The sequence below is a fragment of the Monodon monoceros genome, unplaced genomic scaffold (assembly GCF_005190385.1).
Source record: "Monodon monoceros isolate NGI ecotype Baffin Bay Population unplaced genomic scaffold, NGI_Narwhal_1 Super_Scaffold_20, whole genome shotgun sequence".
Classification (NCBI taxonomy): Eukaryota; Metazoa; Chordata; class Mammalia; order Artiodactyla; family Monodontidae; genus Monodon; species Monodon monoceros.
In genome coordinates, this window is record NW_021703777.1 from 99,526,040 (window position 1) to 99,553,250 (window position 27,211).

The window sequence follows — 27,211 nt, forward strand, 5'->3', positions numbered from 1 at the left end:
AGGTTTTCCTGCCCTGGCACTGGTTTGCTGCTGTGCATTTTTGCTCTGGTAAGTTGTGATTCTCTGTATCTACCTGTCTCTCCAGTTTGGGGAGATGCCCAGCAGTGAGAGATGCACAGGGTGGAGATGGGGACACAGGCCGGTGGAAGGGCTTTATGTTATCCCGGGCTTGAGAGAGAGCGGCAGACTTCCTGGGAATGGTGCAGAGAGGGAGCGGCCCGATTGTGGGGTCCAAAGGGCTGGAGGGGGAGGAGGCTGGGAAGGAGGCCAGGGCCAGCTCAAGGAGGATCACAGGCGCCGGAACAGGAGCCCGAGTCAGCGCCACGCAGCCTGCGAGCACTGGAGGCGGGCTGGGGGCCAGGGCTCAGCCTGGGAGCCCCTCCCAGGGTGGAAGCTGCCTAGAGCTGGAGGAGCTGGAAAAGCTGGAGCTGGGCAGGCCTGCACGGGGACCCCAGCTCCCCTGGGAACCCCAGATCCTGACAGATGGTGACAATCCCCTGGCGAAGTGGCCAGGAGGATGGAAGGGGGCCCGAGGCTGGAGGGGCTCAGCCTGTGGCCAGCGATCACTCAGAAACCTCTTCCCTTTGCTGTGGGCCTAGGTGTGGGCAAGCGAGGCAGCCCCAGGGTCCAGGAGACCAGTATGGGAGCAGACAGCCCAGGGAGCAGGGTCTAATGCAGGTGGGAAGGGCCCACACCTGGTGGTGGGTTTCTGTGTGGGTGTCAGACTTCACCGGGGCTCTGACCTCTCAGAAGGAGAAAGAAACTCTCGGACCCAGGAGATACAGATGCTGGGGTCTGGGGGTGACCTTCCACAGACATGGTGAACAGAGGCTGCCGCCGGAGGTGCTGATGAAAATAAGTCACAGCGAGGACACTTACCCAGCAGAAGGGATGCTGGTTTAGCGATGACACAGGGTCCTGAGGCCCCTGTCCACCAGCTTTGCCTCTTGAGTGGTGGGATAACCGGGTCCAAGGCGGGGACGAAGGAGCAGAGGGACTGCAGGCCAAGGCCGTCCACCCTCAGCCGAGGCGGAATTTCACCACGTGAACAATCCAGGCAGTGGCTGGCGCCGGCCCTGGCCGCCACCCGGCTGCATCTCACAAGCATTCCGTGCTTCTCTCGCCTCAGATGTTTGGAAACTTTCTGGAAAGCTGATGATGAAAATAATGCCCACTGTGGCACCGACCGTGCGGCCCCAGTAGGGACAGTATCAGATTTCATCCTCATTACAGCCCCCAAGGGAGCCAGAACTAACCCCCGTTATAAATGAGGAAACTGAGGCCCAGGGAGGTTAATGTGTCTGCATTCCTGGTGTGTGTGGGGGGAGCCCTTAGCCCTCACTCTTAATATACCCACTTGTTTCTCTTCAACACAGTTACCCTAAATGACTGTAGGTCCTGTCCACCCTGCTTTCAGAGAGCCCCTCGAGTCTGACTACCTATCATGCCCCATTTGGAAGAGGACACCCAGGTACCTCGGGCATCCACACATGGCCCTTGCCCAACTTTGGCCAATGGGATGTGAGCAGAAGTGAGTATAAGACACTGGAGGCCTGGCCCGCAAGGACATTCCAGGTCTCCAGCCTGGCCTGCCGTTGAGTCCTCTACCTGGTTTTCCTGCTTCCACTCTGGCTCCTCTAGTTTATTCTCCACCCAAAGCCAGAGGGACCCTTTACAAATTAAGGCAGATCAAACTGTGCTTCTGTTCAAAACCTCCATGGCTGCCCATCACACCTGGAAAACAGCCCAGAAGACCGCTGTGGCCCCAAGCCCAGGGGGCCTGGCACCTGGTGACCACTCTGTTCTCATCGCCAGCACTTTCCCCCTTGCTCCCTCTTTTGCCCCCACAAGACCGCCCTCCCCCACTGCTGTTCCTCAAAAACACCCACACTTGGGTACCCCAGGGCCTTTGCACTTGCTTTTCCCTCTGCCTGGAGCACTCTTTCCCAGATGTGCCCAGATAGTCCTATGCTCTCTCCTTCAATTACCTCTGGTTCCTCCTCAAATGTCCCTTCCTCAGAGATGTCTTCCCCGACCAGCCTATCCCAGCAGCACCTCTCTATCACTCTCTAGCCCCTCCCCCTAATTTACTTCTCTTTACAGAATATAACACCACCTGAGATACTATATATTTATTTGATTCTTGTCCATTCTTCCCCCATTTTCGGAAGTAAGCCCCATGAAGACATGGACTTCACGGTTTTCTTGCTTCTCTGTTGCCAGCAGCTAGAACGGGGTCTGGCACACAGTAAGCATTTATAATAAATATTTGCTGAATGAGTAAATGGATAAATTTAAGATTTTTTAAAAGTTCTTTGTGTGAAAATTCAGTTCCAAGGCAAGTCCCCTAGGCTTCCTCACCGCCCAGCCAAACTGCCAGATGTGAGTCTGCCCTTCGTGAAAATTCTAGTGATGCCTCTGCCGCATTCACACGGACAGGGACTTGACCCAGGTCTGCCGAACTCGAAGGTGTACCCTTTTTCTGCTCTACTAAGTTGATCTGCTAGAGCTTTTGCAGGTTTTTGGCTTTGCAGGCCATAAGACCTTTGTCCCAACTACTCAAGTCTATCTCTGTAGTGAGAAAGCTGCCATAGGCGATATGTAAATGAATGGGCAAGGCTGTGTTCCAATAAAACTTTATTTACAAAGACAGGCAGTGGGCCAGATTTAGCCCAGTGATCCATGTTTGCTAATCTCTGTGCTGAAGGTTCCAGGAAAGTGGTGAGGCCCCTGTGGACGCCTGTGGTCATTAGGACCTCCTGGCAGAGAGCTGGCTGGCTTTCTGAACAATCAATCCATGAGTGGTGAATTTTCCTACAGATGTTATATTCCTAATATTTTTCTCTCTTTTGTCCATTTATTGCTGCATGTCTAAACCTTTATCTTTTCTGTTTCCAATGACTAATTCTAATTGGCATAGTTCTATCTATGTATCTATTGATCTATCATCTATCTATCTAATCCGTCCATCTACCTACTTCTCTATTTATCAATTTATCCAACTTTTTTTTATATCTTTATTGGAGTATAATTGCTTTACAATGTTGTGTTAGTTTCTGTTGTACACTAAAGTGAATCAGCTATATGCATACATATATCCCCATATCCCCTCCCTCTTGAGCCTCCCTCCCACCCTCCCTATCCCACCCCTCTAGGTGGTCACAAAGCACCGAGCTGATCTCCCTGTGCTATGCAACAGCTTCCCACTAGCCATTCATTTTACGTTTGGTAGTGTATATATGTCAGTGTCACTCTCTCACTTCGTCCCAGCTTACCCTTCCCCCTCCTGTGTCCTTAAGTCCGTTCTCTACATCTGCGTCTTTATTCCTGCCCTGCCCCTAGGTTCATCGGTACCATTTTTTTTTAGATTCTATCAATCTATCCACCCATCTACTTATCTATCTATCATCTTCTATCTACTTACCTATCTTATTTATCTATTTACCTATCTATTTAAAGCATTCTGAGCCCTTGTAAAGGCTATGCAAAATCTAGAGCTAATCTACATACCAATCAAACGAAACATGATAATTGCTGAATTTTCAAGCAGTCATGTATGCAGGCTAAAGGGGCTCCTCTGAAACCTGTCAAATGGCCTCATATTTAAGCCATTTTAAGCCTTGACTTTTAGTAGGAGAATGCTTCTTGCCTGGGATCTGTTCCATTAGCGCTGCTACGATAATCCAGAGCTGTCGTGGGAGATGTCCCCTTGGTGCCTGAGGGCCCCCTGGTTCTGGATCTCACCTGAGAGGCCGATGAGGGCTGGATGGAGACATCAGAGTCTTATTCCCAGGGCTGTTGTCTGGGAGGGTGCCTGTCCTCGGGCAGGCAGGGCTGATGTGGCTTGGGTGAGGTGATGTGTCAGCTTAGAGCACGAATCAAAATTCCTCTTGCTCATGAGTGATGTCTGGAGAGCCTACAGGAAGACTCTGGAAGCAGTATTCTAAAGAAATGAAAGGTCCAAGCCTGAGTGGAACCTATGGAGCCCAGACTCCCATCCAAAGGGGTCCCACAAAGACAAGGATGGGCCCAAACGGATGGGGCTCGGGTGGAATCAATCACGAGGAGCGTGGGTGGGGAGTGGTGGGCCTGGATGCATTCCTGCTGAGACCTATGCAGTGCTTGGGGCTGCAGGATGGGCCACGGCCACATAGTCAGGGCCTGAGATAGCAGCCAGCCTCAAGCAGGGTGACCACTGGGGCAGACATTAAGAAGAGTCACCCATGGGGCTTTCCTGGTGGCGCAGTGGTTGAGAGTCCACCTGCCGATGCAGAAGACGCAGGTTCATGCCCTGGTCCAGGAGGATCCCACATGCCGCGGAGCGGCTGGGCCCGTGAGCCATGGCCGCTGAGCCTGCGCGTCTGGAGCCTGTGCTCCGCAACGGGAGAGGCCACAACAGTGAGAGGCCCGCGTACTGCAAAAAAAAAAAAAAAAAAAGAAGAGTCACCCAGAAGGACCAAAGTTGAGCTAAATGAGTGTGTTGAATAGGAGGCCTAAGTGAAAACAGAAATTAGCTAGTAAACAGGCAGTGCTATGGCTGAGAGGACAGACAGGAAGGTGGCTGGGAGTGAGAGTTTACAGCTGATTCCAAAAATAGAGAGGGAACACCTAGAGCCCGTTTGCCCAGTCCTGGCCCACAGTTCAGGCAAGTGCTTTGAGGTTTAGCAAAAGGACAGTGCATGGGATTCTATAGGTCAAAGTGTCCTTGCAAACAATGCTGGTCATTGCTTCCCTGGCACCCAGCAGACTGCCTGGAACAAAGGTTTGTGATGCCTTCAGATGCTGACTGCCCAGAGGTAGGCCAAGTTCACGGGCTAAGGGCACAGTCTTCTAACGACTGCTCTCGCTTCAGACAGCAGCTGCAAGCTCGGGGATCCCAGGGCTGCCCACAACTCTGATCAACTGGTTACAGATTTGGGGGCACCCACTAGCCCCTCAGGCTTGATAATTCACTAGAACAACTCAAAAATCTCAGGAAAGCACTATGCTAACAATTACAGTTTTATTATTGCCAAAAGGATACAAATCAGAAGCAGACAAAAGAAGAGACACTGAGTGAGGGCGTTCTAAACATGAAACTTCTGGAGTTCTCTCCCCTTGACATCCAGACACATCACCCTCCCAGCACCTCGATGTATAACAACACACAGAGTGCTGTCCACCAGGGAAGCTCACCATGCTTCCATGTCTGGCGTTTTTGTTGACGCTTCACTACCTAGGCATGACTGATCAAATCAATCTCCAGTCCCCCTCCCCTCCTTGGAGGTAGGGCTGGCACCACCTGGCTTGAAGCTCTCCCCCCCACTGCCAACCACATGGTTGGTATCTCCAGCATGGCCAGCCCCCAAACTGGGTTATCTCACTTGCATAAACCATCAGGTGGGGTCCGAGAGCCCGCCTGTGGATAACAAAGACACTCCTATCATCAACATTTCCTATCCAGGAAATCCCAAGGGTTTAGAGGCTACTATTCAAGAACCAGGAAGAAATGTTACAGAACCAGACTCGGGTCTGCTCACCTGCACACAGTAAAGCCAATCTACTGACACTGGGTTGTGAGGAAGGAAACTGCAGCATTTATTGCAGGGCGCCCGGCAAAGAGTCCCGGGAAACTAGTGCTCAGAACACTGGAACTCCCCGATGGGTTTCAGGAAAGCATTTTTAAAGGCCATGTGAGGGGATGTGATCAGGGGATGTGATAAGCTCGTGCACAGTTCTCTGATTGGTTGATGGTGAGGTAACAGGGTGGAGTCACAGGGGTTAACATTATCAATTCTTAGACACCTGTAGGTTTGGGGCTATGTGCTCATGGTCATCAAGTCGTTAACATCTTGCATTTGGTAGGGGTTTTAGCATCTGTAAAACAGTTCAAGAAATGTGCATCCGACACTGTTATCTAGGTCCTTCAGAGAGGAGTTACAGCAGAGGCTCTGGGGGAGGGGTCTGTCCCAGGAAGGTCCCATAGGGTCCTGCTGGGTTCCAGAAAGGCGAGCCAGATTCTTAATTACACAACTGTACATTGTATATATACGAGGTATATCTTACAAAAGTATGTTCTAAACATAAAAATACTGAAAAAAGTTTGTTAAATGAATTAGTGAATAAGAGAATGAAGGAGTGAGAAAGAAAAAATAAATGAGACCTTTGCTTTGGGGGGGTCTAATTTATTGCCCCCGCTCCCAAGGCGTATAAACTAGGACTTACTTGAAACAATGCCAGCCTCCACAAAAATAACAGTGAGTGGTTTGGCTTTTATTGAATATAATGAATGACTCACCTTTCCAATGATTTCTGAGTTGGTGACATCTGTTCTTTTCTTGGAATGGAGACAGAAGCTCACCTCCCTGCCCCCCTTCCCGCCCCCCCCCCACCCCGTGTTAGTATGTAAGCCCAGGGCTCCAGCAGAACAATTAATTTGACTCTGACTCGTCATACATTTCCCAGCAGAAATGGTATATTTTATCATTTTCTTCTCCCTAATCCTTCCCTAAGGGCAGGTAAACAAGTGGCGATAGGGAGTAAAATCATCTTCTCTCTGGGCAAGAGTAGAGCCACATCCCAGTTAGCAGCAGATGTTAGATGCTGGCCAAAGAAAAGATGCCAGTGAACCCGCAGACGGAGAACCAGAAGCGAGGTCTGGTCCTTGCAATTAATCCCACTCTGTGCTAACGTTTTAGCCACTGTTCTGGGAGACCCTGTGCTCTCCGAAAAGCAGGGCACATGGCGGGGCACGTCTTTGGGCTCCAAGACCTTTAACAGGGAAAAGTAGGAGGAATGATGAGTGTGGAGCTTGTTGCAGACACCGGCACAGAGCAGGGTGGGGAGTAGTATGTGCAGTGGGGCTCCGCATCTCGGCGGGAGGGGACTGAGATTACAGGAGAAACCAGCGCATCTTGTTATTACAGAAACGACTGGCCGTTATTTGATGAGACGGGCATCTCTGGTTAATTTCAGTGTGGAACAGAACTGCCTCTGATTTGGGAATCTCAGTTCTTGCTTTTTCCTTTCTTCTCTCTTCCTTTTGCCTCACCCTGTCTCACTAGTTATAAAAGCAAAACAGGCTGCTATTAGCAAAAGCAAACAGTACAACTTTAATAATTTAATGATAAAACTACTGCTATGATTCCCCTTCTACGAAACACGGACTGTATCTCTCATTTGGATACCAGCCCACATGGTAGATATTGTGACAATAATCCCATTTTACCAAGAGGAGAGAGATGGGGTAACTGACTCAAGGCCACTCAGCCAATGGATAGTCACAACCTCGGCCTCACTCAGAGGCCACTTTTAAGGCTTTACCTAAATCTACTTTTTTTTCTGCAGAGATCATCATATATGCCATTTTATATTCTCTTTTTTGGGCTCAATATTTATATTGTAAGCATTTTTCCATGTTACTGAATATTCCCCATCACCAGGATTTCTGACAGCTGTGTACTGCCGCGTCACATAGATGTCCCATCTTCCTAACGTGGACCTCTAAGATTGTCCTCAGTTTTTCTCCAGTATAAGTTGCTGCCGCATTGTTTACATTGGGATCTGTGAGTCATTGTTTGGTTTGGTTTTAATCAGAGCTGGCAGAGCTGCTAGCTGACAGGAGGAGGGGGGCCTTTCCAGGCCTGGGGTGCTGGTGTCTGGGTGTTCCAGACTGTGGGTGCCACCCCTGCCTACTTCTGGGGTCCCCAGATTATTGGAGCAGAGATGCCTGCCTCTTTGATTCAGAATTTTCCCATTTCATAAAGTTCCTCTGGGAAAAACGCCTCATTGAACATAAAGGGGAAAGGACCACATTTCTATCCATGCTCAGGGCAGCTCTGCTTAGAGGTGTGGGGGAGGTGTAGCCAGACAGAGGAACAGGGGAACGGCCAACCCAGCAAGGCAAGCAGTTGGGAAAACCTGGATGGAGGAGGTTGGATGGCACTGCTGGTATGAACAAACCCAGACAAATAAAACTGGAAACATTCTCTTTCTGACCCACGGGAGAAAAACACTGAGATTTATTGAGCACCTACTATATGCTGGACATCATGCTAGGGACCCCTCACCCCCATCTAATTCTTCCTGCAGCCCCATCTGCAAGCTAGGGTTGTTATTCCTGTTCTGCAAATAAGTTATTCCATAATTGGTGCTCAAAACCATCACCCTGAACTTGGATTTGAACAGACTCCAAGCCCTATGAGAGTCCCTACTGCCTCAAGACTGATTTTTAGCAGCCATAAGCAATTTGAACAGTAATGAAAAATCTCACCTTTTCACTCCAGACAACCAGAGGACGTGCAGAAAGGAGTGGGAAATGTTATCTCAAAGTAAGAACTGGTCTGTGTGGATGCACAGGACTGTGTGGATGTCCTGCAAACACAGCTATGCGATCTCTCAAAAGCACATTCCAGCAGGAGAGAGGCTCCAGATCAATTTTTTTTTTTTTATATAAGAAGGATATTTGGGAGCACGCACACGTCTCTCTGCTCCTGCCTGGGGCCACATAGAAAATGAAACTTTCTTTCTTCGTGCTCTATTTAATTAAACCCAAGTGTCGGGCCAGCCTTCCTCATTGCAAAGGTGGTTGAGGGGGGAACCCAGAAAACTCTGGAAGTCTTACTCTCCAACGATCATTTGCAACTGATGTATCCCCTTTCACTGTGTTCATTTTTCATTCTGAAAGCCAGCTGCAGGAGTGAAATAGCCTCAGGTGTCTGGAAGTACAGAAGCCTCTTTTTCCTCAGTTACCCAAACTCCTCCAGGGGAATCACACAGTAGGAAGAAAATAAGCCACCACAAACCTGCAAACTGAATATTAAGTCGAGATGTAGCCGGATATTTTCCTAAGGACCTGGGAGGTGGGTCGGCGTTCCCAAGACAACCCCAGGTTTGATCATTCGCTAGGAGGACCCATAAGACTCAGCATGGAGGCTTACTCATGACTGTGATTTATTACAGGGAAAGGATACAAAGCAAACTCAGTCAAGGGAAAAGGTGCCTGGGGCAAAGTGCAGAGGAGATCAGGGTCCTCTCCCCATGGCAGTGCGCAGGACGCACTTAATTTCCCCAGCAGCAAGCTGTGATGGCAACGTGAGCGGTCCTCCTCCAGGGAAGCTCATCAGAGGCTCAAGGTTCAGGGTTTTTATAGGAGGTCGGTCACAGAGGCACCTCCTCTTGGCATGTATACAATTCCTGACTCCGGAAAAGAAGCGCAAACCACACTGTTGGCACAGCTTAGGCCCTACAAACCCCTCTTCTCAGTTCTGGGAATGGTGGGGTCCCTCCCCAAATCCAAGGTCCCTGCTGCCAGCCCAGGGCCCATCTTGCAAGCAGACCTTTCAGAGGCTAGAAGTCTCTGGCCAGACGTGTTCACTTTTTCTGCATAGGAGGCCTCAGCTCTGCTACTCGGGTGACATTAGGTGCCACTGCTGGGCTTATGGAATTTTGTCTTGTGTGGTCCTTACTTCAAAGAGCCTGGTTTGGTGGTGGGCACTTTTGTAAGGACTTCTGTACTGTTTTCCTCCCTGCGCCAGTGTGTTCAGTGGTGCGGACTGTTTCTCCAAATCCCTAAGGAATTACGGGCATGACTTGTTCTATTATGCAATGCTGTGTATACTCTGGCCCATCCACAGAAGGGTTCTATTTACGAGTATTATTATAGCACTCCTGAGAAAAATCTGAGATGGGTTCGTGACAGGCTGTGCGAATCAGTAAGGAACATTAACATTGTAAAACAGCCTACAAGGTAATGTGCCTCCCATTGTCTGGTAATTTCCTGTCATCGTTTGGACGTGTCCTGTGCCAGTCCTCCTGGCTGGGAATTGCATGGTTCAGTTTGGTGCCAGAAGCTTGGCCCCCGTGTTGTTGGCTGGGGAGATAGTGGTCAATTACTCATGGCCTCATAGACCTGAGAAATAAACAAGTCTAACAAGTCTAGGACTCTTATTTCACGAGATAGAAATAATGATATGGACATCACCACCAGCCATCCCAGCTTCTGATTTGTATTGTGTGCTTCTTGTGGACCCAGCGCCGTCCTTTGCGTTCATCCTCACATTAAGTCCTCACGGTAACTCTTTAGGGAGGAAAATGATTTCACAGATGAGGGTCCTGAAGCACAGAGAGGTTGAGTAACTTCCTCAAGGTCACCCAGCATAAAAGAAGCCGAGCTGAGAGTTGAATAAAATGGATTCCAGGGTCCTTAACCACTGGAAACCCAGCCCTCAGAGGCAGAGCCACTTGCTAGAGGTGACAGGACTCAGCAGTGCAAGCAAGTCTTGACCCCAAGATTCTCAGCTCTTCGTTGGGTCTCCTTTCCTTTAATCACGTGGCCTCTATGACTTTCTTTGCAGTTTGGACTCTAATCACTACTAGTCATAATATAAATTCTCCTTGATGAATTCATCAAACATTTCTATTAGACTCATCACGTCTTATCAATCCAGGAGCCTCCTGCCTGGCCCAGCCGCCTCCAGGAGAAACTTTCTGAAATAGCCTCACACTGCACCTACAGTGAATGTTCTGACACACAAAGCAGAATCTCGATTCCATGAACAAATCCTCCAATCGCTCCTCAACGGCCACGGGATGAAGTGTGGACTCCTTAGCCTGGCAGTCAAGTTCCAACCAGCCCCTGCCTTGTTCTCCAAACTTTCTCCAGCTGCTGGGCCACCCTCCAAACCCACTGACTCGTTTATCGCTTCTCTATGTCATCATCTATGCCATCAGCTCCTCCACCTTTGAGAATTTTTGTCTACCATCATCTAACCCAAGCCTACCCACCACCCCCCTGACCCCGCCTTTCTTGCGTACCTGATCTGGGTGGCTGAGTGGCTGCAGCCCTTCTCAGCTTCCCAATGCCCCAGCTCTTTCCACTCCATGTTGTAAGTGCATGCTTATTCGGCTCTTGTCATTGAGCTCCTTGAAGGCAGGTACTGCAGAACTCGTCTCTAGAAGACAGGGTGGGAACCCAGGCCCCTGGTGGTAAGGAAGTAGGTATGTAAATCCAGATAGAAAGACACAAGAATGGGTTTCTGGGAAGTAGGCCCAATGGAAGTGTAAAATGTGGACTCCATGAACGAGATGGCCCAAAGTGGGCCTAGAGATTAGCTAGCACACTGATCTTAAAACTATATTTTATTGCAGAATATTAGTTTCAAATGGAGACTTACAATTTCCCCCAAATATAAAAGGAAACCTCTAGTCAAAGGCCCATATCTCCAAACCTACCCATCCTTCATGACTTTGCCCTAAATCTTCCCTCTTTCCTAAAGCCTCATGTCATGGTCATTGTCATGGGCTTGGGGGTCATTGTGTTTGAGTAAACCAGCTGCTATAACAAGCAGCCCCTAAATCTCGGTGGCCGAACACAATGAGAGTTTATTTCTCATCCACGTCACCACCCAAAGCAGGTGAGCAGCGGTGCTCTGCTCCATGCAGCCACACAGGGGCCCAGGCTTCTTCTGCTGAGTGCCTTCCCCCATTCCTCAGGGCTTCAGAGGTTTCTGCTGGGCTCTCTGTGAACGACTAGCCTGCAGGGAAAGGGAGTGAGTGAGGAGAAGGCACACGAACCCTTAATCCTCGATGGAGGTGACACATCTACTCACACACTTTTGGTGAGCAGTAGTCCTATGACCCTCCCTTCCCCCCAGATGCAAGGGACTGAGGAGTGTAACGTGGCAGTGCAGCCAGGAAGAGGAGGCTCTGAAGCCAGGGCACAGACGCTGTGAGCATGAGTGGGGTCTGCAGTCCCACTGGATTCTGTGTAGCTTTCAGATGCATGACTTAACTCCAGAGTTTTTGGCTCTCATGAAACATCACAGGATGGCTGCAAGGCTGAGCCGAGGGGAAGTATACAGGTGTCCAGTACATACTTAGCAGTCAACCAATGTTGATTCCACGTCCCCTCTTCTTCCCTAATTCAGTCTCTCCACATGCAACTGGGGCATTGATGTGATCATCTTTATGTTTTCCATACTAAGAATGGGAATAGAATCGTAGTTAAGAGATGGGTTCTGGAGTCCAGCTGCCTGGGTTTGAGTCCTGACCCTGCCTCGTGCCCATGGTGGGACCTTGGGAAAGCCCTGTGGCTCTGTGTCTCAGATTCCTCAGCTGCCCAAGAGAGAACTCAGAACACACTGCCTGGCTCATAGGGTTGCAGAGGGGATGAGTTCACACGTGTCCAGTTCTTAAAATAGTGTGTGACACATGGTGAATATGATCTATGGGTTACCTATTTTTATTATTATATGGTGACCAGCCCATAGCAGAAATTCAATTTAAGACACAAACATTTCTTTCAGCCTCCACTCTGTACAAGGCACTGCAAGTCAGTGCTGACGTAAACCAGCTCCATGAATCTCCAACCCCATGAATGAATCCTGCAGTGAATTAGTTTACCAACCCCCAACACCCGGCTTCTGCTCTCAGATACACTTTTGGGCTGCCTTTCATCTAGGCCTTTGCTAAATTCACACCCAAAGACAAACATTTAATCACTAACGCCATCACTCTGAAACCAGCTTTTGGGGACTGTTGGAGATGTGTTTCCGCAGGGGGCTACTCTTCCAGGCTTCTCCAGCCCTCTGCAGATACTTCTGTTGTCCAGTTTCCCCAAATTGAAATAAGAAGTCTCTGCAGAGACTCCCAAAGCAGCGCCTAGCAGCGTGTGATATGAAAGCTGCCTCTTTTCCCGCCAGGCTCCTGAATGACTGGAAAGGAAAAGAGAACATCTCCTCCCAAACAGCGTCCTTTTAGTTTCTGTACATTAACTCAGGAAACTGGTCATTGCTGCGGGCGTGGGAATAAAAGGCTCTCTAGAGCAGGTATCAGCAAGACTGCTCCCAATGAAGCTGTAGTTGCTTGAATCCGTGCGGGATTGCAGTAGGGACCAAGTGACATCCAAGAATGAACTTCAACGCATGGGGCTCTGCTGATTATTGGGCAGGAGGCCTGGGAGGTCCTGGATACTCACTCCAGATTCTCTGGAGGGTCTGGACCCTGTAAGTAGCCCTCGGGGCATCCTGTACCCACCTGCCTACCTGTGGCTCCTCTACCCCTCTGGCTTAGCGCTAACCATGCTGTTTCTCGCCCTATTGTATGCTCCTTGAGGGGTGTCCTCCTTACACTCTCCGGGACCTGACAGGGCATCTAGCCCATAACAAGGGCCTAACCAATACTGATCTTTAAGTCAATAAATGTCCTGTTGGATTTAGCTGCCCTGTTTTCACACCTTTGTCATGAAATGGGTTGTCACCGGTAGGTTGCTGTGTTCAGCCTCTGAAGCCAGGCAGATTTTGCATAAATCCTCCTCTACCACTTACTGGTCCCGTGGCCATGGGTAAGTTACCTTACTCTTGGCTCCCTCCTCTGTAAACGGGGTGTCTACTGCTAGGGTTGTGAGGATGAAATGGGATTATTTATGTGTTTTGGTAGAGTTTCAGGAGTTGGACGCAACAACAACGTTTGTCTGATTGAAGCTAAAAAAGACGTTGTTGAAAAAATAGTGAGCGGCTCCCAAGATTGGTGGGAGGACTGGCGAGCCAGGCCTGAAAGCTCTGCAGCCGGATCCCAGAGCTGGTCCTGGGGGGGGTGCCCTGTGGCCATCACTGCCGCTCCTGCACAGCTAGCAAAGGACACTGCCTCCGCTGCTGCCCCAAACCCAATCCTCCTGGCAGGCCCTTGCTGCCAAAGAGTTCTCAGTCCCGCTTCTTGGCCTCCCGCGCTTCATGCAAAGCCAGGCCTCTGATTGGCCAAACCTTAGTCACATGACCACTCCCTAGCTTCAGGGGATGCCGGGAAGAGCATGTGTCTGACAATTTCAACCTCTAGTGATGAGCAGGCTCTGTTTCCCGCAGGGCTCAGAAAAGGAAGCAAGTTCTCCCAAATTAGAAGGGCACTTCTGATGCTGGGCAGCCAGAAGGATGACAGATGGCCACTGGAGTACTTGAAAACTAAGGTTCAATGTTCATGTCCAGGCACTGACAGGGAGCACAGTACCCACTCAGAGAAGCTGGGTGTGGCAACTTGATGAGGGTCCCCGATGGTGGGCTCTTATGGGAGCCCCAGGGAGAGGGATGATGGCTTGGGCTGGGTTCAGTGACGAAAGAAGTGAGAAGTATTTTGAAGGTAAGGCAGTGTATTAATTTGCAACGGAGGCCAAAACAAAGTACCGCAGACTTGGGGGCTTAAACACCAGGAATTTATTCTCTCACTGTCCTGGAGTCTAGAAGTCCAAGATCGAGGTTTCAGCAGGGTCAGTTCCTTCTAAGACCTGTGAAAGAAGGACTGTTCCAGGCCTCTCTCCTTGGCTTGTAGATGGCCATCTTCTCCTTGTGTCTCTTCACATCTTCTTCCCTCTATGCACGTCTCTGTGTCCAAACGTATCATTTTTATAAGTACATTTTAACTTGATTACCTCTGTAAGACCCTATCTCCAAACAGGTCACCTTCTGAGGTGCTGGAGGCTAGGACTTCAACATATGAATTGTTGGGGGTGATTCAACCCATAACAGACAGAGATGGGTCCAGATGGCTTAGCTGAGGGGTGTGGATCAAGGGCCAGAGTTAAGGATGCAGTTATGACTTTTAGCTGAGCAATTGGAGAACGGTGTACTATTTAATAAGGTGAGGAGGAGAAGATAAAGAAATGGAATTTGGGACCAGAGATCCAGCTCATGGTTCCCATCCCACTCTCCAACGATTGGCTTATTAGTTGGCCTGTGCCCCAACCAGGGTGGACAAGATTTAAAGAGAGGTTTACTAGAAGCTTTTAGGAAAGTTCTTCTTAGCATCAAGAGGCCTCTGAGAGGTCAGGAGTACTCTCTCTAGTCAAACATGAATGGGAAAGCATGTGGTCTAGTCAAACATGAATGGGAAAGCTTCTCTTTGTAGTTTTATAATCTCTGTATAATTCCCCCAAATCCTTTTAATTTTGCATACTTTTGAAAGTTAGGTATGGAATCACACTGTATGCATTCTTTTGTTTCTGGCTTCTTTCATTCAATCTTATTTTTTGTGAGACTTTATTTTGCGTGTTTGCACGTAGCTATAATTCATTCATGCTTGTGGCTGTAGTGTTTCATATTATAACTATTCCACAATCTGTTTATCTCTTCTGCTGTCAGTGGGCATCTGGATTGTTTTCTGTGTGGGATTGTTATAAGCAATGCTACCATGGATGTTTGGATGATGTATCCTAGGGCAGATGGGAAAGAGGAGGGTTGTGGTTTTTTTTTTCCAGTTATGAGACTTCCAGGTTTTTTTGTTTTGTTTTGTTTTGGTTTTTACCATTTTTTAAAGTATAGTTAATTTACTATGTTGTCCTAGTGTCAGGTGTATAGCAAAGTGATTCAGTTATGCATACATATATATATATATTCTTCTTCAGATTCTTTTCCATTATAGGTTATTACAAGACACTGAGTATAGTTCCCTGTGCTATACAGTAGGTCCTTGTTGTTTATCTATTTTATATATAGTATTGTGTAAATGTTAATCCCAAACTCCTAATTTATCTCTCCCACTCTCCCCAATATCCCCTTCGGTAACTAAGGGGAATTTTCTAGAAATGGATTTGCTGGGTTGTAGGTTAGGATCATCTTCAACTTTACTAGATAACGCCAAACTGTTTTCCAAGATGACTGTACAAATTAAGCTCCCACCATCAATGTACGAAAGTACACACTGCTGGTCACTCCTTACTCTTACCAGACCTGTTAACCGACCTGGGGATTGTGTGAGCTCCACACAAGTACTGGGCACTGCTCCAGGTTCTCATATGACCTTCACAACAGCCCTGAGACATCAGTGTCATCTTTCCCATCTTGCAGATGAAGAAGCCAAGGTCCAGCATTGGTTTAAATCATTAGCAAATCATGGTGCTGGGATTCAAGCCCAGGTCTGTGTGACCGGACCCTATGCTTCTTCTGCCACGTCATACTCCGTACATACTTATTGGAGAAGTCTGTGGGTCCTTATTGGGCAGCTATGGGTAGCTATGAGCATCTTGAGCATGGAACTCTCTTGGGGAGTGTAGTGCTGTGACCTCAGTCTTTGGTGCACATCAGAATCACTCAGTCCCATCCCAAACCCACTGAATCAGAATTGACAGCAGTGGGGGTCTAATAAGTGTGAAGTGGGCATCTCATTGTGGTTGTAATTTGCTTTTCCCTTTTCACTAATGATGTTGAGCATCATGTCATTAGCTTCCTGATCATTTGAAATTTTTTCTTTTTTTTGGAGTCTGTTCAAGTTTTTCACTCATTTCTGATTGGGTTGTCTTCTTATTGACTTATTAGAACTCTTTACATATTGTGACTACAATTCCTTTGTAGTTATATGGGTTGCAAATATGTTAGCTTAGTCTGTGGCTTGTCTTTTCATTTTTCATGATGTTTTCTAAAGAGCACAGCACTTTAATTTTGATGAAATCCAAACGAGCATTTTGTTTTTCTTTTATGGTTAGTGTTTTTGTGTGTCTTGAATCTTTACCTATCTAGGTGGTAAATATTTTCTCTTATGTTAAGTACGTACATTTTAAACACATTTCTGAGGTGATTCGGCTGTGCGGTTCCCTTAAGTTCAGAGTCAGATCTGAGTTTGACTCCCAGATTTGCCACTTAGCTGAGCAAGTCACCTTGTCTCTCTGAGCCTCAGTTTCCCTATCTGCAAAAGGATGTAAATATAGGGCCCATCCACAAAATGTGTTAGAAGGATTCAACGAAATAAAGCTCAAAGAGAGCTTAGCAAAGTGCCTGGCATGAAGACAATGCTCCATAAAAGCTGTTTTGTTTATAAACTGGCTGGCTTCGAGGACAGCAGAATGGGACGGAGGAATAACATGGTTTGTTGTTTGTTTTCAGTACATCAAGACCTTTTACAATGAGTCGTGGGAGAGAAGGCATGGACATCGGATAGACCTGGATACTCTGACTCTGCTCTGGTCTGTGACCGTGTCCATATTCGCCATTGGTGGACTTGTGGGGACGTTCCTGGTGAAGTTGATCGGAAAGGTTCTTGGGAGGTCAGTGGGGGCCATCTCTGTTTGGGGATCCCTTCTGTAATGTTCATAAATATGTCTGTATCAGAGTCAGGATCCCAGCAGGCAACAGAGTTCCATTCAGTCCAACTGGAGAAATTTTAACGCCAGAAGGGCAAGGAGCGGAAATAGGGTACCGGAGGCCAAGGAGAGGTGAATCCATGGGTGATGGGCTGACAGGCAGCCGCTGAGATTGTAGAGGCACCAGGCTATGTCAGAACCCTACTGTCCAAACAGGGAGGAGCTAGGAAGAAATACCCTGGCTCCTTTCTCCTCCTGCCCTCCAGTCTGCTGCTGGTACCTCTCATTGGTCAAACCCAAGTGGAAGCCTGTAAAGTCAGGAGTCTTGTTGGTGCGGTTCAGCAGGACCAGCTCCCAGGGCACAGAGCAGAGCGGGGAGAGAGGGGAGGGATCCATTTACAGGAGCAAATGGAGAAGAGTCAGCACAGTGTCTTAGAGATGGTTCCACATAAGTCCCGATAGATCTGCTTTTTAAAAATCAGCTGTTTAGACAGTCTTCCGTCGTATGACTGGATGATAACTTATTTAACCAGTTCCCTACTGAGAGACACTCAGGTGGTTTCAGATCCTTTCCATTACAAACAGGGCTGCAGCGAGTATCAATTTCGTGTTGAAATTCCCAATCCTCGCCCCCTCTACTCAGATCCAGTTTACCTCTGAGCTTCATTCCTCATTTATTTTTTATGTGAGGCCTTCTCTCGTATAAGATTGCGTTATCAATAAATTCCCCCAAAACATTTTCCCTACGTCCTTTCTCATGGCAGCTTCCTGGGGGACACTGAGGTGTTAATGGAAAGAGTAGTCTCTAGAGCAATCGTGTGTGAACTTGAATCATGAGTCTTCTACATCCTGGCTGTGTGGGCTTGGCCAAGTCATTTAATGTATTTGAACCTCAGTTCCGTCATCTATAGAATGGAGTCAGTAGTTGCGACCCTGCAGGGGATGCTATAAGGGCTAAAGAAAATTAATGGAGGGGGAATGGCCCATTAACAATAGCTCAATAAAGAGAAGCTATTATTATCTACCATATTATTTACTCATCATCACCTTGACACCCATACACAGTAGGGACTCCACAAATCTCCATATTGCACTGACCTGAATTAGCAAAGAGATTCGTCAGACCCCAGGAAATCCCCCCCGGCCTTGGGGCTTCAAAAACAGTGTTAATAATGGTGCTGCCCACTCCTTTACACTCAGCCTCACATCCCCAAATTAGAACCGATGACGTTCAGAGCAGCCTTTCCATAGGCTGGGGCAGGAGGCCATCTGAAAACATGTGATGCTCATAAAGGCCTGTGGTACCCCAGTGAGGTAGAGGAGGTGCCAACATTCTCTGTGTCCCCAAGGGCACTTCCAGGGCAGTAGCTAATGAGAACTCAGTACACAGGAGGTACAACGGTCGTGGAGTAGAGTCAGGGCTGCCGTTTTCTGAGGTCCCTCAATGTTTCAGGCACTCACACACACCCTCTTGTTTAATTCATTCGATTTCGTGGGGTCTATCGATGGAGAATGGGAACTGAGCAAGGTCAGAGCATCTGGCCAAACTCAGCCAGTTCACACAGTGCCTGAGCTCAGGTAGGAACCAACACACGTCGGCCACGCACCATGATCTTTCCACTTGCCAAGGAGATCATAGTGTCCTGCTGGCACTGGTCTTGGAACATCCTTGACTATTTGACAATGGATAAGTGACCAGCTGGCCCCCAGACTGGCACCACTGGCCAGGGTCTCCAAGGCACTGTTGCTAAGCCTGTGGCCCCAAGTCCTCTTGCCTATTCCAGTAGATGGAGTCACCCCTGGCCCCAGACACTATTGCCTGTGACACATACCTACATTATATCTGGCCGTGGGCACTTATGCCCCAAGCCTGCCCCAGAAGAAAGCTCTGAAGCCAAGCAGCTGGTACAGGAAAAGGAACACTGGAATCGGATGTCGTGGACCAGCAAGTCCTGACTCCCCAACTTGCCAAGTGTGTGACATGGGACTTTGCCACCTCTCACCTCTCAGCCAGCACTTTTCCTGCATGTGAAATGAAGGTGATCAAGGTGGCTTTACCATACTCAACAACATGGCGGCAAAACAAAACAGAGGGAAAACAAAAGAGAAAATGTATTTGAAAAGCACTATATTTCTAAGTGATGGAGGAGTCCTAGGATGAAGAGAGAGATTGATCAAAGGGCTTTGGTTGTCATACCCAAGCAGCTGCCAGTTCCTTTTTTCATCATTATGAGTGTAAAAGTTGAATTGAGCCTCAGCTTGAATAGTAACTCTGTAGGGGAGAAAAGGAGCAAAAATTAAAGAAGTTGGCTACCATGTATTCACCTCCAGCTATAGACCAGTCCTTGACATATGGTACATCATTTACTTCTTAGAACTCTCTGTATTATTGTAAACCAGAGGCCCTGAGTGGCCCAGCAACTTGCCCATGGTGACAAAGAATGCGGTTGACCTGATTCAGACACAGGTCTGTTAGACCACAAGGCTGCACACTTCCCATCATGTGGTGTGGATGGAAACTGCATCCTGATGCCTCGTTTTTTGTCTCTGATGGTGGCTGTCCCAGAGGAAGGGGAGGCTGGCTCAATGTCTAAGGCTAGGATGGGATCCAAAGAAAGGGGCCCAGATGGGTGACTTGGAGGGAAGTTTGGGTGGAGCTGGGGGTCCTTGGAGTCAGGTGGTCCTGGTCACCAGAAGGTCCAGCAATGGGATTGATCCTGGCTGAGGCATATGGCTCATCTGTGATTTTGGAGAGGAATGAGGACAGGGGAGCATAAGGGACCTGAAACCGTCTCTGGAGCTGAGCCACCCCCGTTATGTGATCTCAGGGATGAAGGTTCCTTGTCTCCTGGAGTCTCTAGCTTGGAAAATTCTGAGCCAAAAAGAAATCTGATTGAGTCCCCGCCCCTCATTTGGGGTCATCTATCCTCTGCTTACCCGGCTTCAGTGACAGAACCCTCCTCCCTCGTGAGACTGGATGGTGACCATGTGGGTGCACAGACCCTGGCTACAGGCCTGGCTGTAGACCTGGGCTCTGAGGCTCACAACTCGTGGGGCCCTGGATGAGTTCCTTGAACTCTCTGGGCTTCACTTAGTTCACAGTAAAGTGAAGATAAAGTCATAGCCACATTGGAGGACGGTAGTGAACGTTAAGTGGGATGACGGATGTAGAGCATTCATCTCAGCCACTGACGTAGAGCCAGCATCCAACTTAGGTTCACTAGCATCTTCGTCCTCCCGTCGTCCTCATCATCAGTGCTTCCTGCGAGTTGTCGGTCCATCACCTGACGGAGCCAATGATGCAAGTGTCCCTTCAGTTGCACTCACATTGGCCTCTTTCACATATCATTGGAACTAGTTCTTCCCTCCAGATTGGCGCAGAGAAAATACGTGGGAACCCATAGGGAAACTCACATGGACTTTGAAATCAGATCCTCAGTCAGATTCTCCAGCAAGCCATGGTTTGTCCCTTCTTTTTTTTTTAACATCTTTATTGGAGTATAATTGCTTTACAATGGTGTGTTAGTTTCTGCTCTATAACAAAGTGAATCAGTTATACATATACATATGTCCCCATATCTCTTCCCTCTTGCGTCTCCCTCCTTCCCACCCTCCCTATCCCACCCCTCTAGGTGGTCACAAAGCACCGAGCTGATCTCCCTGTGCTACGCGGCTGCTTCCCACTAGCTATCTATTTTACGTTTGGTAGTGTATATATGTCCATGCCACTCTCTCACTTTATCCCAGCTTACCCTTCCCCCTCCCCATATCCTCAAGTCCATTCTCTAATAGGTCTGTGTCTTTATTCCCGTCTTGCCCTAGGTTCTTCATGACCAGTTTTCTTTTTTTTTAGATTCCATATATATGTGTTAGCATAGAGAATTTGTATTTCTCTTTCTGACTTACTTGACTTTGACAGATTCTATGTCCATCCACCTCACTACAAATAACTCAATTTCATTTCTTTTTATGGCTGAGTAATATTCCATTGTATATATGTGCCACATCTTCTTTATCCATTCATCTGTTGATGGACACTTAGGTTGCTTCCATGTCCTGGCTATTGTAAACAGAGCTGCAATGATCATTTTGGTACATGACTCTTTTTGAAGTATGGTTTTCTCAAGGTATATGCCCAGTAGTGAGATTGCTGGGTCATATGGTAGTTCTATTTTTAGTTTTTTAAGGAACGTCCATACTGTTCTCCATAGTGGCTGTATGAATTTACATTCCCACCAACAGTGCAAGAGGTTCCCTTTTCTCCACACCCTCTCCAGCATTTATTCTTTGTAGATTTTTTGATGATGGCCATTCTGACCGCTGTGAGATGATATCTCATTGTAGTTTTGATCTGCATTTCTCTAATGATTAATGATGTTGAGCATTCTTTCATATGTTTGCTGGCAATCTGTATATCTTCTTTGGAGAAATGTCTATTTAGGTCTTCTGCCCATTTTTGGATTGGGTTGTTTGTTTTTTTGATATTGAGCTGCACGAGCTGCTTGTATATTTTGGAGATTAATCCTTTATCAGTTGCTTCATTTGTAAATATTTTTTCCCATTCTGAGGGTTGTCTTTTTGTCTTGTTTATGGTTTTCTTTGCTGTGCAAAAGCTTTTAAGTTTCATTAGGTCCCATTTGTTTATTTTTGTTTTTATTTCCATTTCTCTAGGAGGTGGGCCAAAAAGGATCTTGCTGTGATTTATGTCATGGAGTGTTCTGCCTATGTTTTCCTCTAAGAGTTTTATAGTGTCTGGCCTTACATTTAGGTCTTTAATCCATTTTGAGTTTATTTTTGTGTATGGTGTTGCGGAGTGTTCTAATTTCACTCTTTTACATGTAGCTGTCCAGTGTTCCCAGCACCACTTATTGAAGAGGCTGTCTTTTCTCCATTGTATATTCTTGTCTCCTTTGTCAAAGAGAAGGTGACCATATGTGTGTGGGTTTACTCTGGGCTTTCTATCCTGTTAAAGCATAACATAGTGGAAGGCAGCTCTCACACTTTCCTTGAGCCTTCTCTTGTCTAGGCTAAATGTCCCCAGTCCCTCTGGCCATTTCTTAAGGATATGGGCTTCAATCTCCTCATTATCCCATTGCTCTTCCTTGAATTTGACCTCTTCTGCCAAGAGCTGATGATCTGAGCTGCACTGGGGAGATTCTTCACCACTGGAGAAACTCAAAACAGTGAAGCCGGTGTCCACAGTGGGATTCCCAGGGGGGCGCTGGAGTTCTGCTCTCAGAAACGGCATGGTGCTGGCCCCCTTTGTTCTGCTGCATGTCATGCCTGGGAAAAATATGGAAACACAATTGATTAAAATCCCCTTCTCTGAACCTGAGTGAGTCAGCTTTGTGAATTATCTGCAAATAAGTTTTCTAGCCTCACTGGGACAGTGTCATGCTGGGGGTTATTGTGGGAAGGAATATATTAATATGATGAACTTGCTTAGAGGGTGTGCAGCCCAATCTGCAAATGTTTCAAATCAGACTTGAATGTGATTTTAACATCCCCTGCATAGCACAAAATACATCGTCACATCTAGTGCAGGAGCTCGGACCAAAGCCCTGGGAGTCATCATTGGCTCCTCTCTTTCTCTCCACCTCTATCCAATTCATCAGTATTTGGGGTTCTGAACCCCAATTTCCAACATGTGTGGCGGGGAGAGAGTTCCCACACACCATCAAGCAATTCTCTGGACACCAGCTGGGTGTCCTATAATTCACCTCCATTCTGACACCATCTACCTAGAGATGGCATCAGATTACAAGACTGAGGGCTCAGTCCTACAAGACTGCCCCCTCCACCAGTTCATCTGCCAGTCACAAGCCCAGGTTGTCACCTGTGTTTCTGACCAACTGGCTATAGGTTAGAGGTTCCAACAACCCCCTGCCTCGGGTTTCAGGTTAAGGGCTCAGTCTCACAAGACTGCCCCCACCCCAACTTCAGATGCTAATTGCAAGTCCAGGTGGTCCGCTGTGCTTCTGACCCAATGGCTATAAGTCAGAGGTTCCAATGACCCCCCTCTTCCAGTTTGATTAATTTGCTAGAGCAGCTCACAGAGCCCAGAGAAACATTTTCCTTAGTAGATCACTGGTTTATTATGGAAGGATATAATTCAGGAACCGCCAGGTGGAAAAGACACGTAGGGCAAGGTATGGGGAAAGGGCACGGAGCTTCCATGCTCTCTCTGAGTGTACCACTCTCTCCAAATCTGTACATGTTCATCAACCTGGAAGCTCTTCAAACTCTGTCCTTTTGTGTTTTTATGGAAGCTTTATTACATAGGCACAGCTGCTCAGGTCATTGGCCATTGGTGATTGAACTCAATCTCCAGCCCCTCTCCTGTCTCTGGAGGTTGAGGACGGCATTGAAAGTCTCAACCTTCTGATCACATGGTTGACTCCACTGGCAACAATCCCCCACCCTTAACTCCTTTCCAAAAGTCACCTCATTGACATAAACCCAGTTGTGGTGAAAAGGGGCTTGTTTTGAATAACAGGATATCTATTTCATCTTTATGGCTCTGAAGCAATTTCAGGAACTGAGTACAAGAGACTAAATATTATAACAAAAGATGCCCTCATTGCTCTTATCACTTGGGAATTTCCACAGGTTTCAGGAACTGTGAGCTGGAAACCAGGGACAAAGATTGTGTATATTTTTGTTGTTATATATCACAATCAACAAATTCCACCAGCTCAGTCTTCAAAACATGCCAAGATCTGGCACTCCCTCCACCGCTACTGGCTCACTTCCTCCACTGCTACCATCCCGGTGCAAATTCCTATTAGCACTTGCCTGATCTATTGCAATATTCCCAGTTGGTCTCCCTGCTCCCACACTTACCCCTACAGCCCAGGGTTGACACAGAAGGCTAAGTGGTCAGGCCATGACACTTCTCTCCTTAGAATCTTCTAGTGGTTGCCTGTCTCACTCAGGGTAGAAACCCAAGCTCTCTTGGTGGCATACAAACCCCTTATGAGCTCTCTGCCACTCCCCTCCACCTTCACCTTCTACTGCTTGCTCTCTGGTTCTTCGATGCTTCTAGCCATGCTGGCCTCACTGATGTTCCTGAAATAGCCCACGTCTGGCTCTTCTCTGCCAGGATTGCTGTACCCCAGTGTCCATATGGCTCACGTCTGCTCTTTCTTCAAATCACACACTGCACTGTCTTTAAGTCTGTGGTCAGGTGTTACCTTCTTGGGGAAGCCCTCCCTGGCCACTCTGTGTAAAAGTACACTCCCTTCCCTGCTTTCGTTTTCTGTACAGCATTTATCACCATCTGATATGCTACATATGTTTTATTTTTACTTGTTTATCAAGAAGAGCATAAAAGCAGGGACTTGGCCATGTTCATAGCTATGTGCCAGAACCTAGAATGATACTCAGCACCCAGTGTACCCTCAAACATGTGTTGAGTGAATGAATGCCAGTTGAATGAATAAATGATTGTTGAAAGATGAATGGCTGTGAATAAATGTGGCAGCCACCATTGTGAGCGGCCTTAGTATCCTGGTTCCTGGAATGCCAAATCTCCCATTTAATAGCACGTGACCTTGGCCAAGTACTTAACTTCTAGATCTGTTTCTTTATGTGAGAAATAGGGTAACGAGATTACTTGACTTCTAGGGTCTTCAGTGAGTATAAAACACTTAAAACAATTCCTGGCACCTCATAAGAACTCCGTGAATGTTAGCTATCACCATGGGTTTATTTTATTTCTTTTTAAATTAATTGAAGCTCTAAGTATGTTCCAGGTGCCATCCTAAGCACTTTACATAAATCATTCTCATAGAAGCCTTACAAGATGGACATTATTATACCCATTTTACAGGGGGGTAAATCAAGGCTGAGAGAGAGCAAGAAACATGCCCAGAGTCGTTCAATTAGTATGTGGCTGGGCTGTCCAAGCAGGAACATTATTGGACATGGATTCGGGTGAACAGCAGCTCTCCAGCCCATAGACGTAGACGCTAAAGTGAGATTCAGGGCAGATCAGAGCTGGGCCACGTGGGGTAAGTTGGGGTCCACATGACTTGGCTCCTAGATTCATTCCCTTCATTTATGCAGCAAATATATCTGGGACACTTGCATATGCCGGGATCTGGTGTAGTTGCTGGGGCTACAGTGGCAAGACAAAGTCGCTGACCCCATAGCACTTACATTCTAGTAGGGGAAGATAGACAACTAGCATAAAGCAAATAAATACAGAGGATAATTTTCTACAGTGTTGGGACTGTGAAGAAAATAGAACAGAGTGAGAGGATGGAGGGGGATGAGCTCTGCATTTGGGGGAAGCAGCCATGTCAAAGAGTGTCAGGAGGTTGCATTTGAGTTGAGACTTTAGTGAGATAAGACTCATGCAATGAATAGAGGGGCACCAAGGATGAGGGCGATGAGTTAGGAAGGAGCCTGGCACACCTGAGGGACCGTGGGAAGGCTCATGAGCGTGAAGGTGAGAGTATGAGATGATGTGGCAAAAGCCATCTCATGCAGGGCTTTATAGGCCCTGGTGAAGAGTTTATTCTAAGTGCAGGGGGAAGCCACTAGCAGGTTTTAAGTAAGAAAAAGTACGTCAGTGTGTGCTATGAGAGGATAACTTTGGCTACTCTGTGGACCCTGAACTCCAGCAGGGCAAGAGTGTGTGTGAGCCTATTGCAGCTTTATGAGTGTAGGATGATGGTGGTCTGGACCACTGCTATATTGTGGGGCTGTAAATGGGAGAAGTGGTTTGATTTGGGATATATCTTGGAAGTAGTATAGATAGGACTCAGTGATGGATTGTATCTGGGTCATGAAGAAAATAAAAGATGTAAGTAGTATTCCCAGATATTTGCCTAAGCCACTAGGAAGGTAGTGGCTTTTTTTTATGAAAAAGCCTATGGGAAGAGGGATTTAGCATGCATTTTGGAGCAGGGAGAGATTTAGTAGTGGGAATTCAATAATTCTATTTTAAATATGCTTGGTTTGAGATACCTACTAAATATGCTAGTGGAAGTGTCCAGGAGGCAGTTGGATATGTAAGTCTAGAGTTGAGAGGAGAGTCTGCATCCAGAGATACAGTTGGGAATTGTCATCGTTTAGAGGGATGAACTGGATGGGATCACCCAGGGAGGGAGTATAGAGAGAGGTGAGACTAGGAGAGAGATGAGCCAGAGCTCTGGGCACCCCAACTTTCAAGGCTCAGGGAGGTGAGGATAAACCAGCCTAGAGACTGAGAAGGTGAGGCTGGTGGGCAGAAAAATGGGAGAGGGTGCAATCCCAGATATCCAGAGAAGATTGTGTTTCAAGAAAGAGGGTGTGGTCAACCACATCAAATGCTGCTGAGATGTTGTACCAGGGGAAGGTGGAGAATTGGTAGTTGTTTGTCAAGGTAGAGGTTGTTGATGACCTTCACAAAGGCAATCTCCATAGAGTGGTAGAAATGATCTAATCAGAGTGTGGGTGAGGAAAGACTAGAAGATGAGCAGACAACATTCATGAAGGAGTTTCACTCTAAAAGGGAGCCAAGACAAGGAGCAGAGGGATGAGGACCAAGAGAGACAATATTTAGATGTGTTTATATGGGGATGATTGAGTAGAGAGGGAACAAATCCTTCACGGGGGTAGGGATGCACAATGACACTGGTAGACCTTACATCACTGGGGCAGTTTCATCCAATGCACGTAGGTGGGTGAATTTGGTGGTGGGGGAGGAAGTAGTCCTTACCTCCTCCTCTGTGAACTGATGATTTCGTTAACACTGATAACTACAAGTGTTAAAGACGAAATGAGATGAAATAATTTACATAAGAGCCATGCTCTTTCTTAGTACTATACTAAAGGCATCATACTGAGTCTGCACCAAGGATGAAAATTCTCTAGAGGGGGACCCAAGAATCTCATATTTGTATGTGCTATTGGTAAATCTGATGTGCAACCAGACTGGAGAACCACTAAATAATGCTAGCATTATTTTTATGGATATCATTAATATCATCCTAGTATCAAATGTCCAGTTTAACTGAAGTAAGGCAGTGGACAAAGTGTCTGGGGCTAGGAATAGAGGTATGATTCCTAATCAAGCCCTTTATTTCTCATTGTCTACAGATTATAGAACGTATTGTTTTGTCCAACATCCGAGAACCCTCCAAATCTGGCCACAGCATCCCCCTCCTGCCTCTCCTCCCTCAA

The 27,211-nt window shown here is 47.3% G+C and overlaps 1 protein-coding gene across 1 annotated transcript in view; it reads left to right on the forward strand.

Annotated features, from left to right (window-relative positions):
* Window positions 1-27,211, forward strand: part of SLC2A9 (solute carrier family 2 member 9) — a 187,919-nt gene that overhangs the window by 6,316 nt on the left and 154,392 nt on the right. Inside the window, 1 exon segment of the mRNA XM_029235473.1 lies at window positions 16,845-17,005. Within this exon segment, the coding sequence (XP_029091306.1) occupies window positions 16,845-17,005 (161 nt within the window).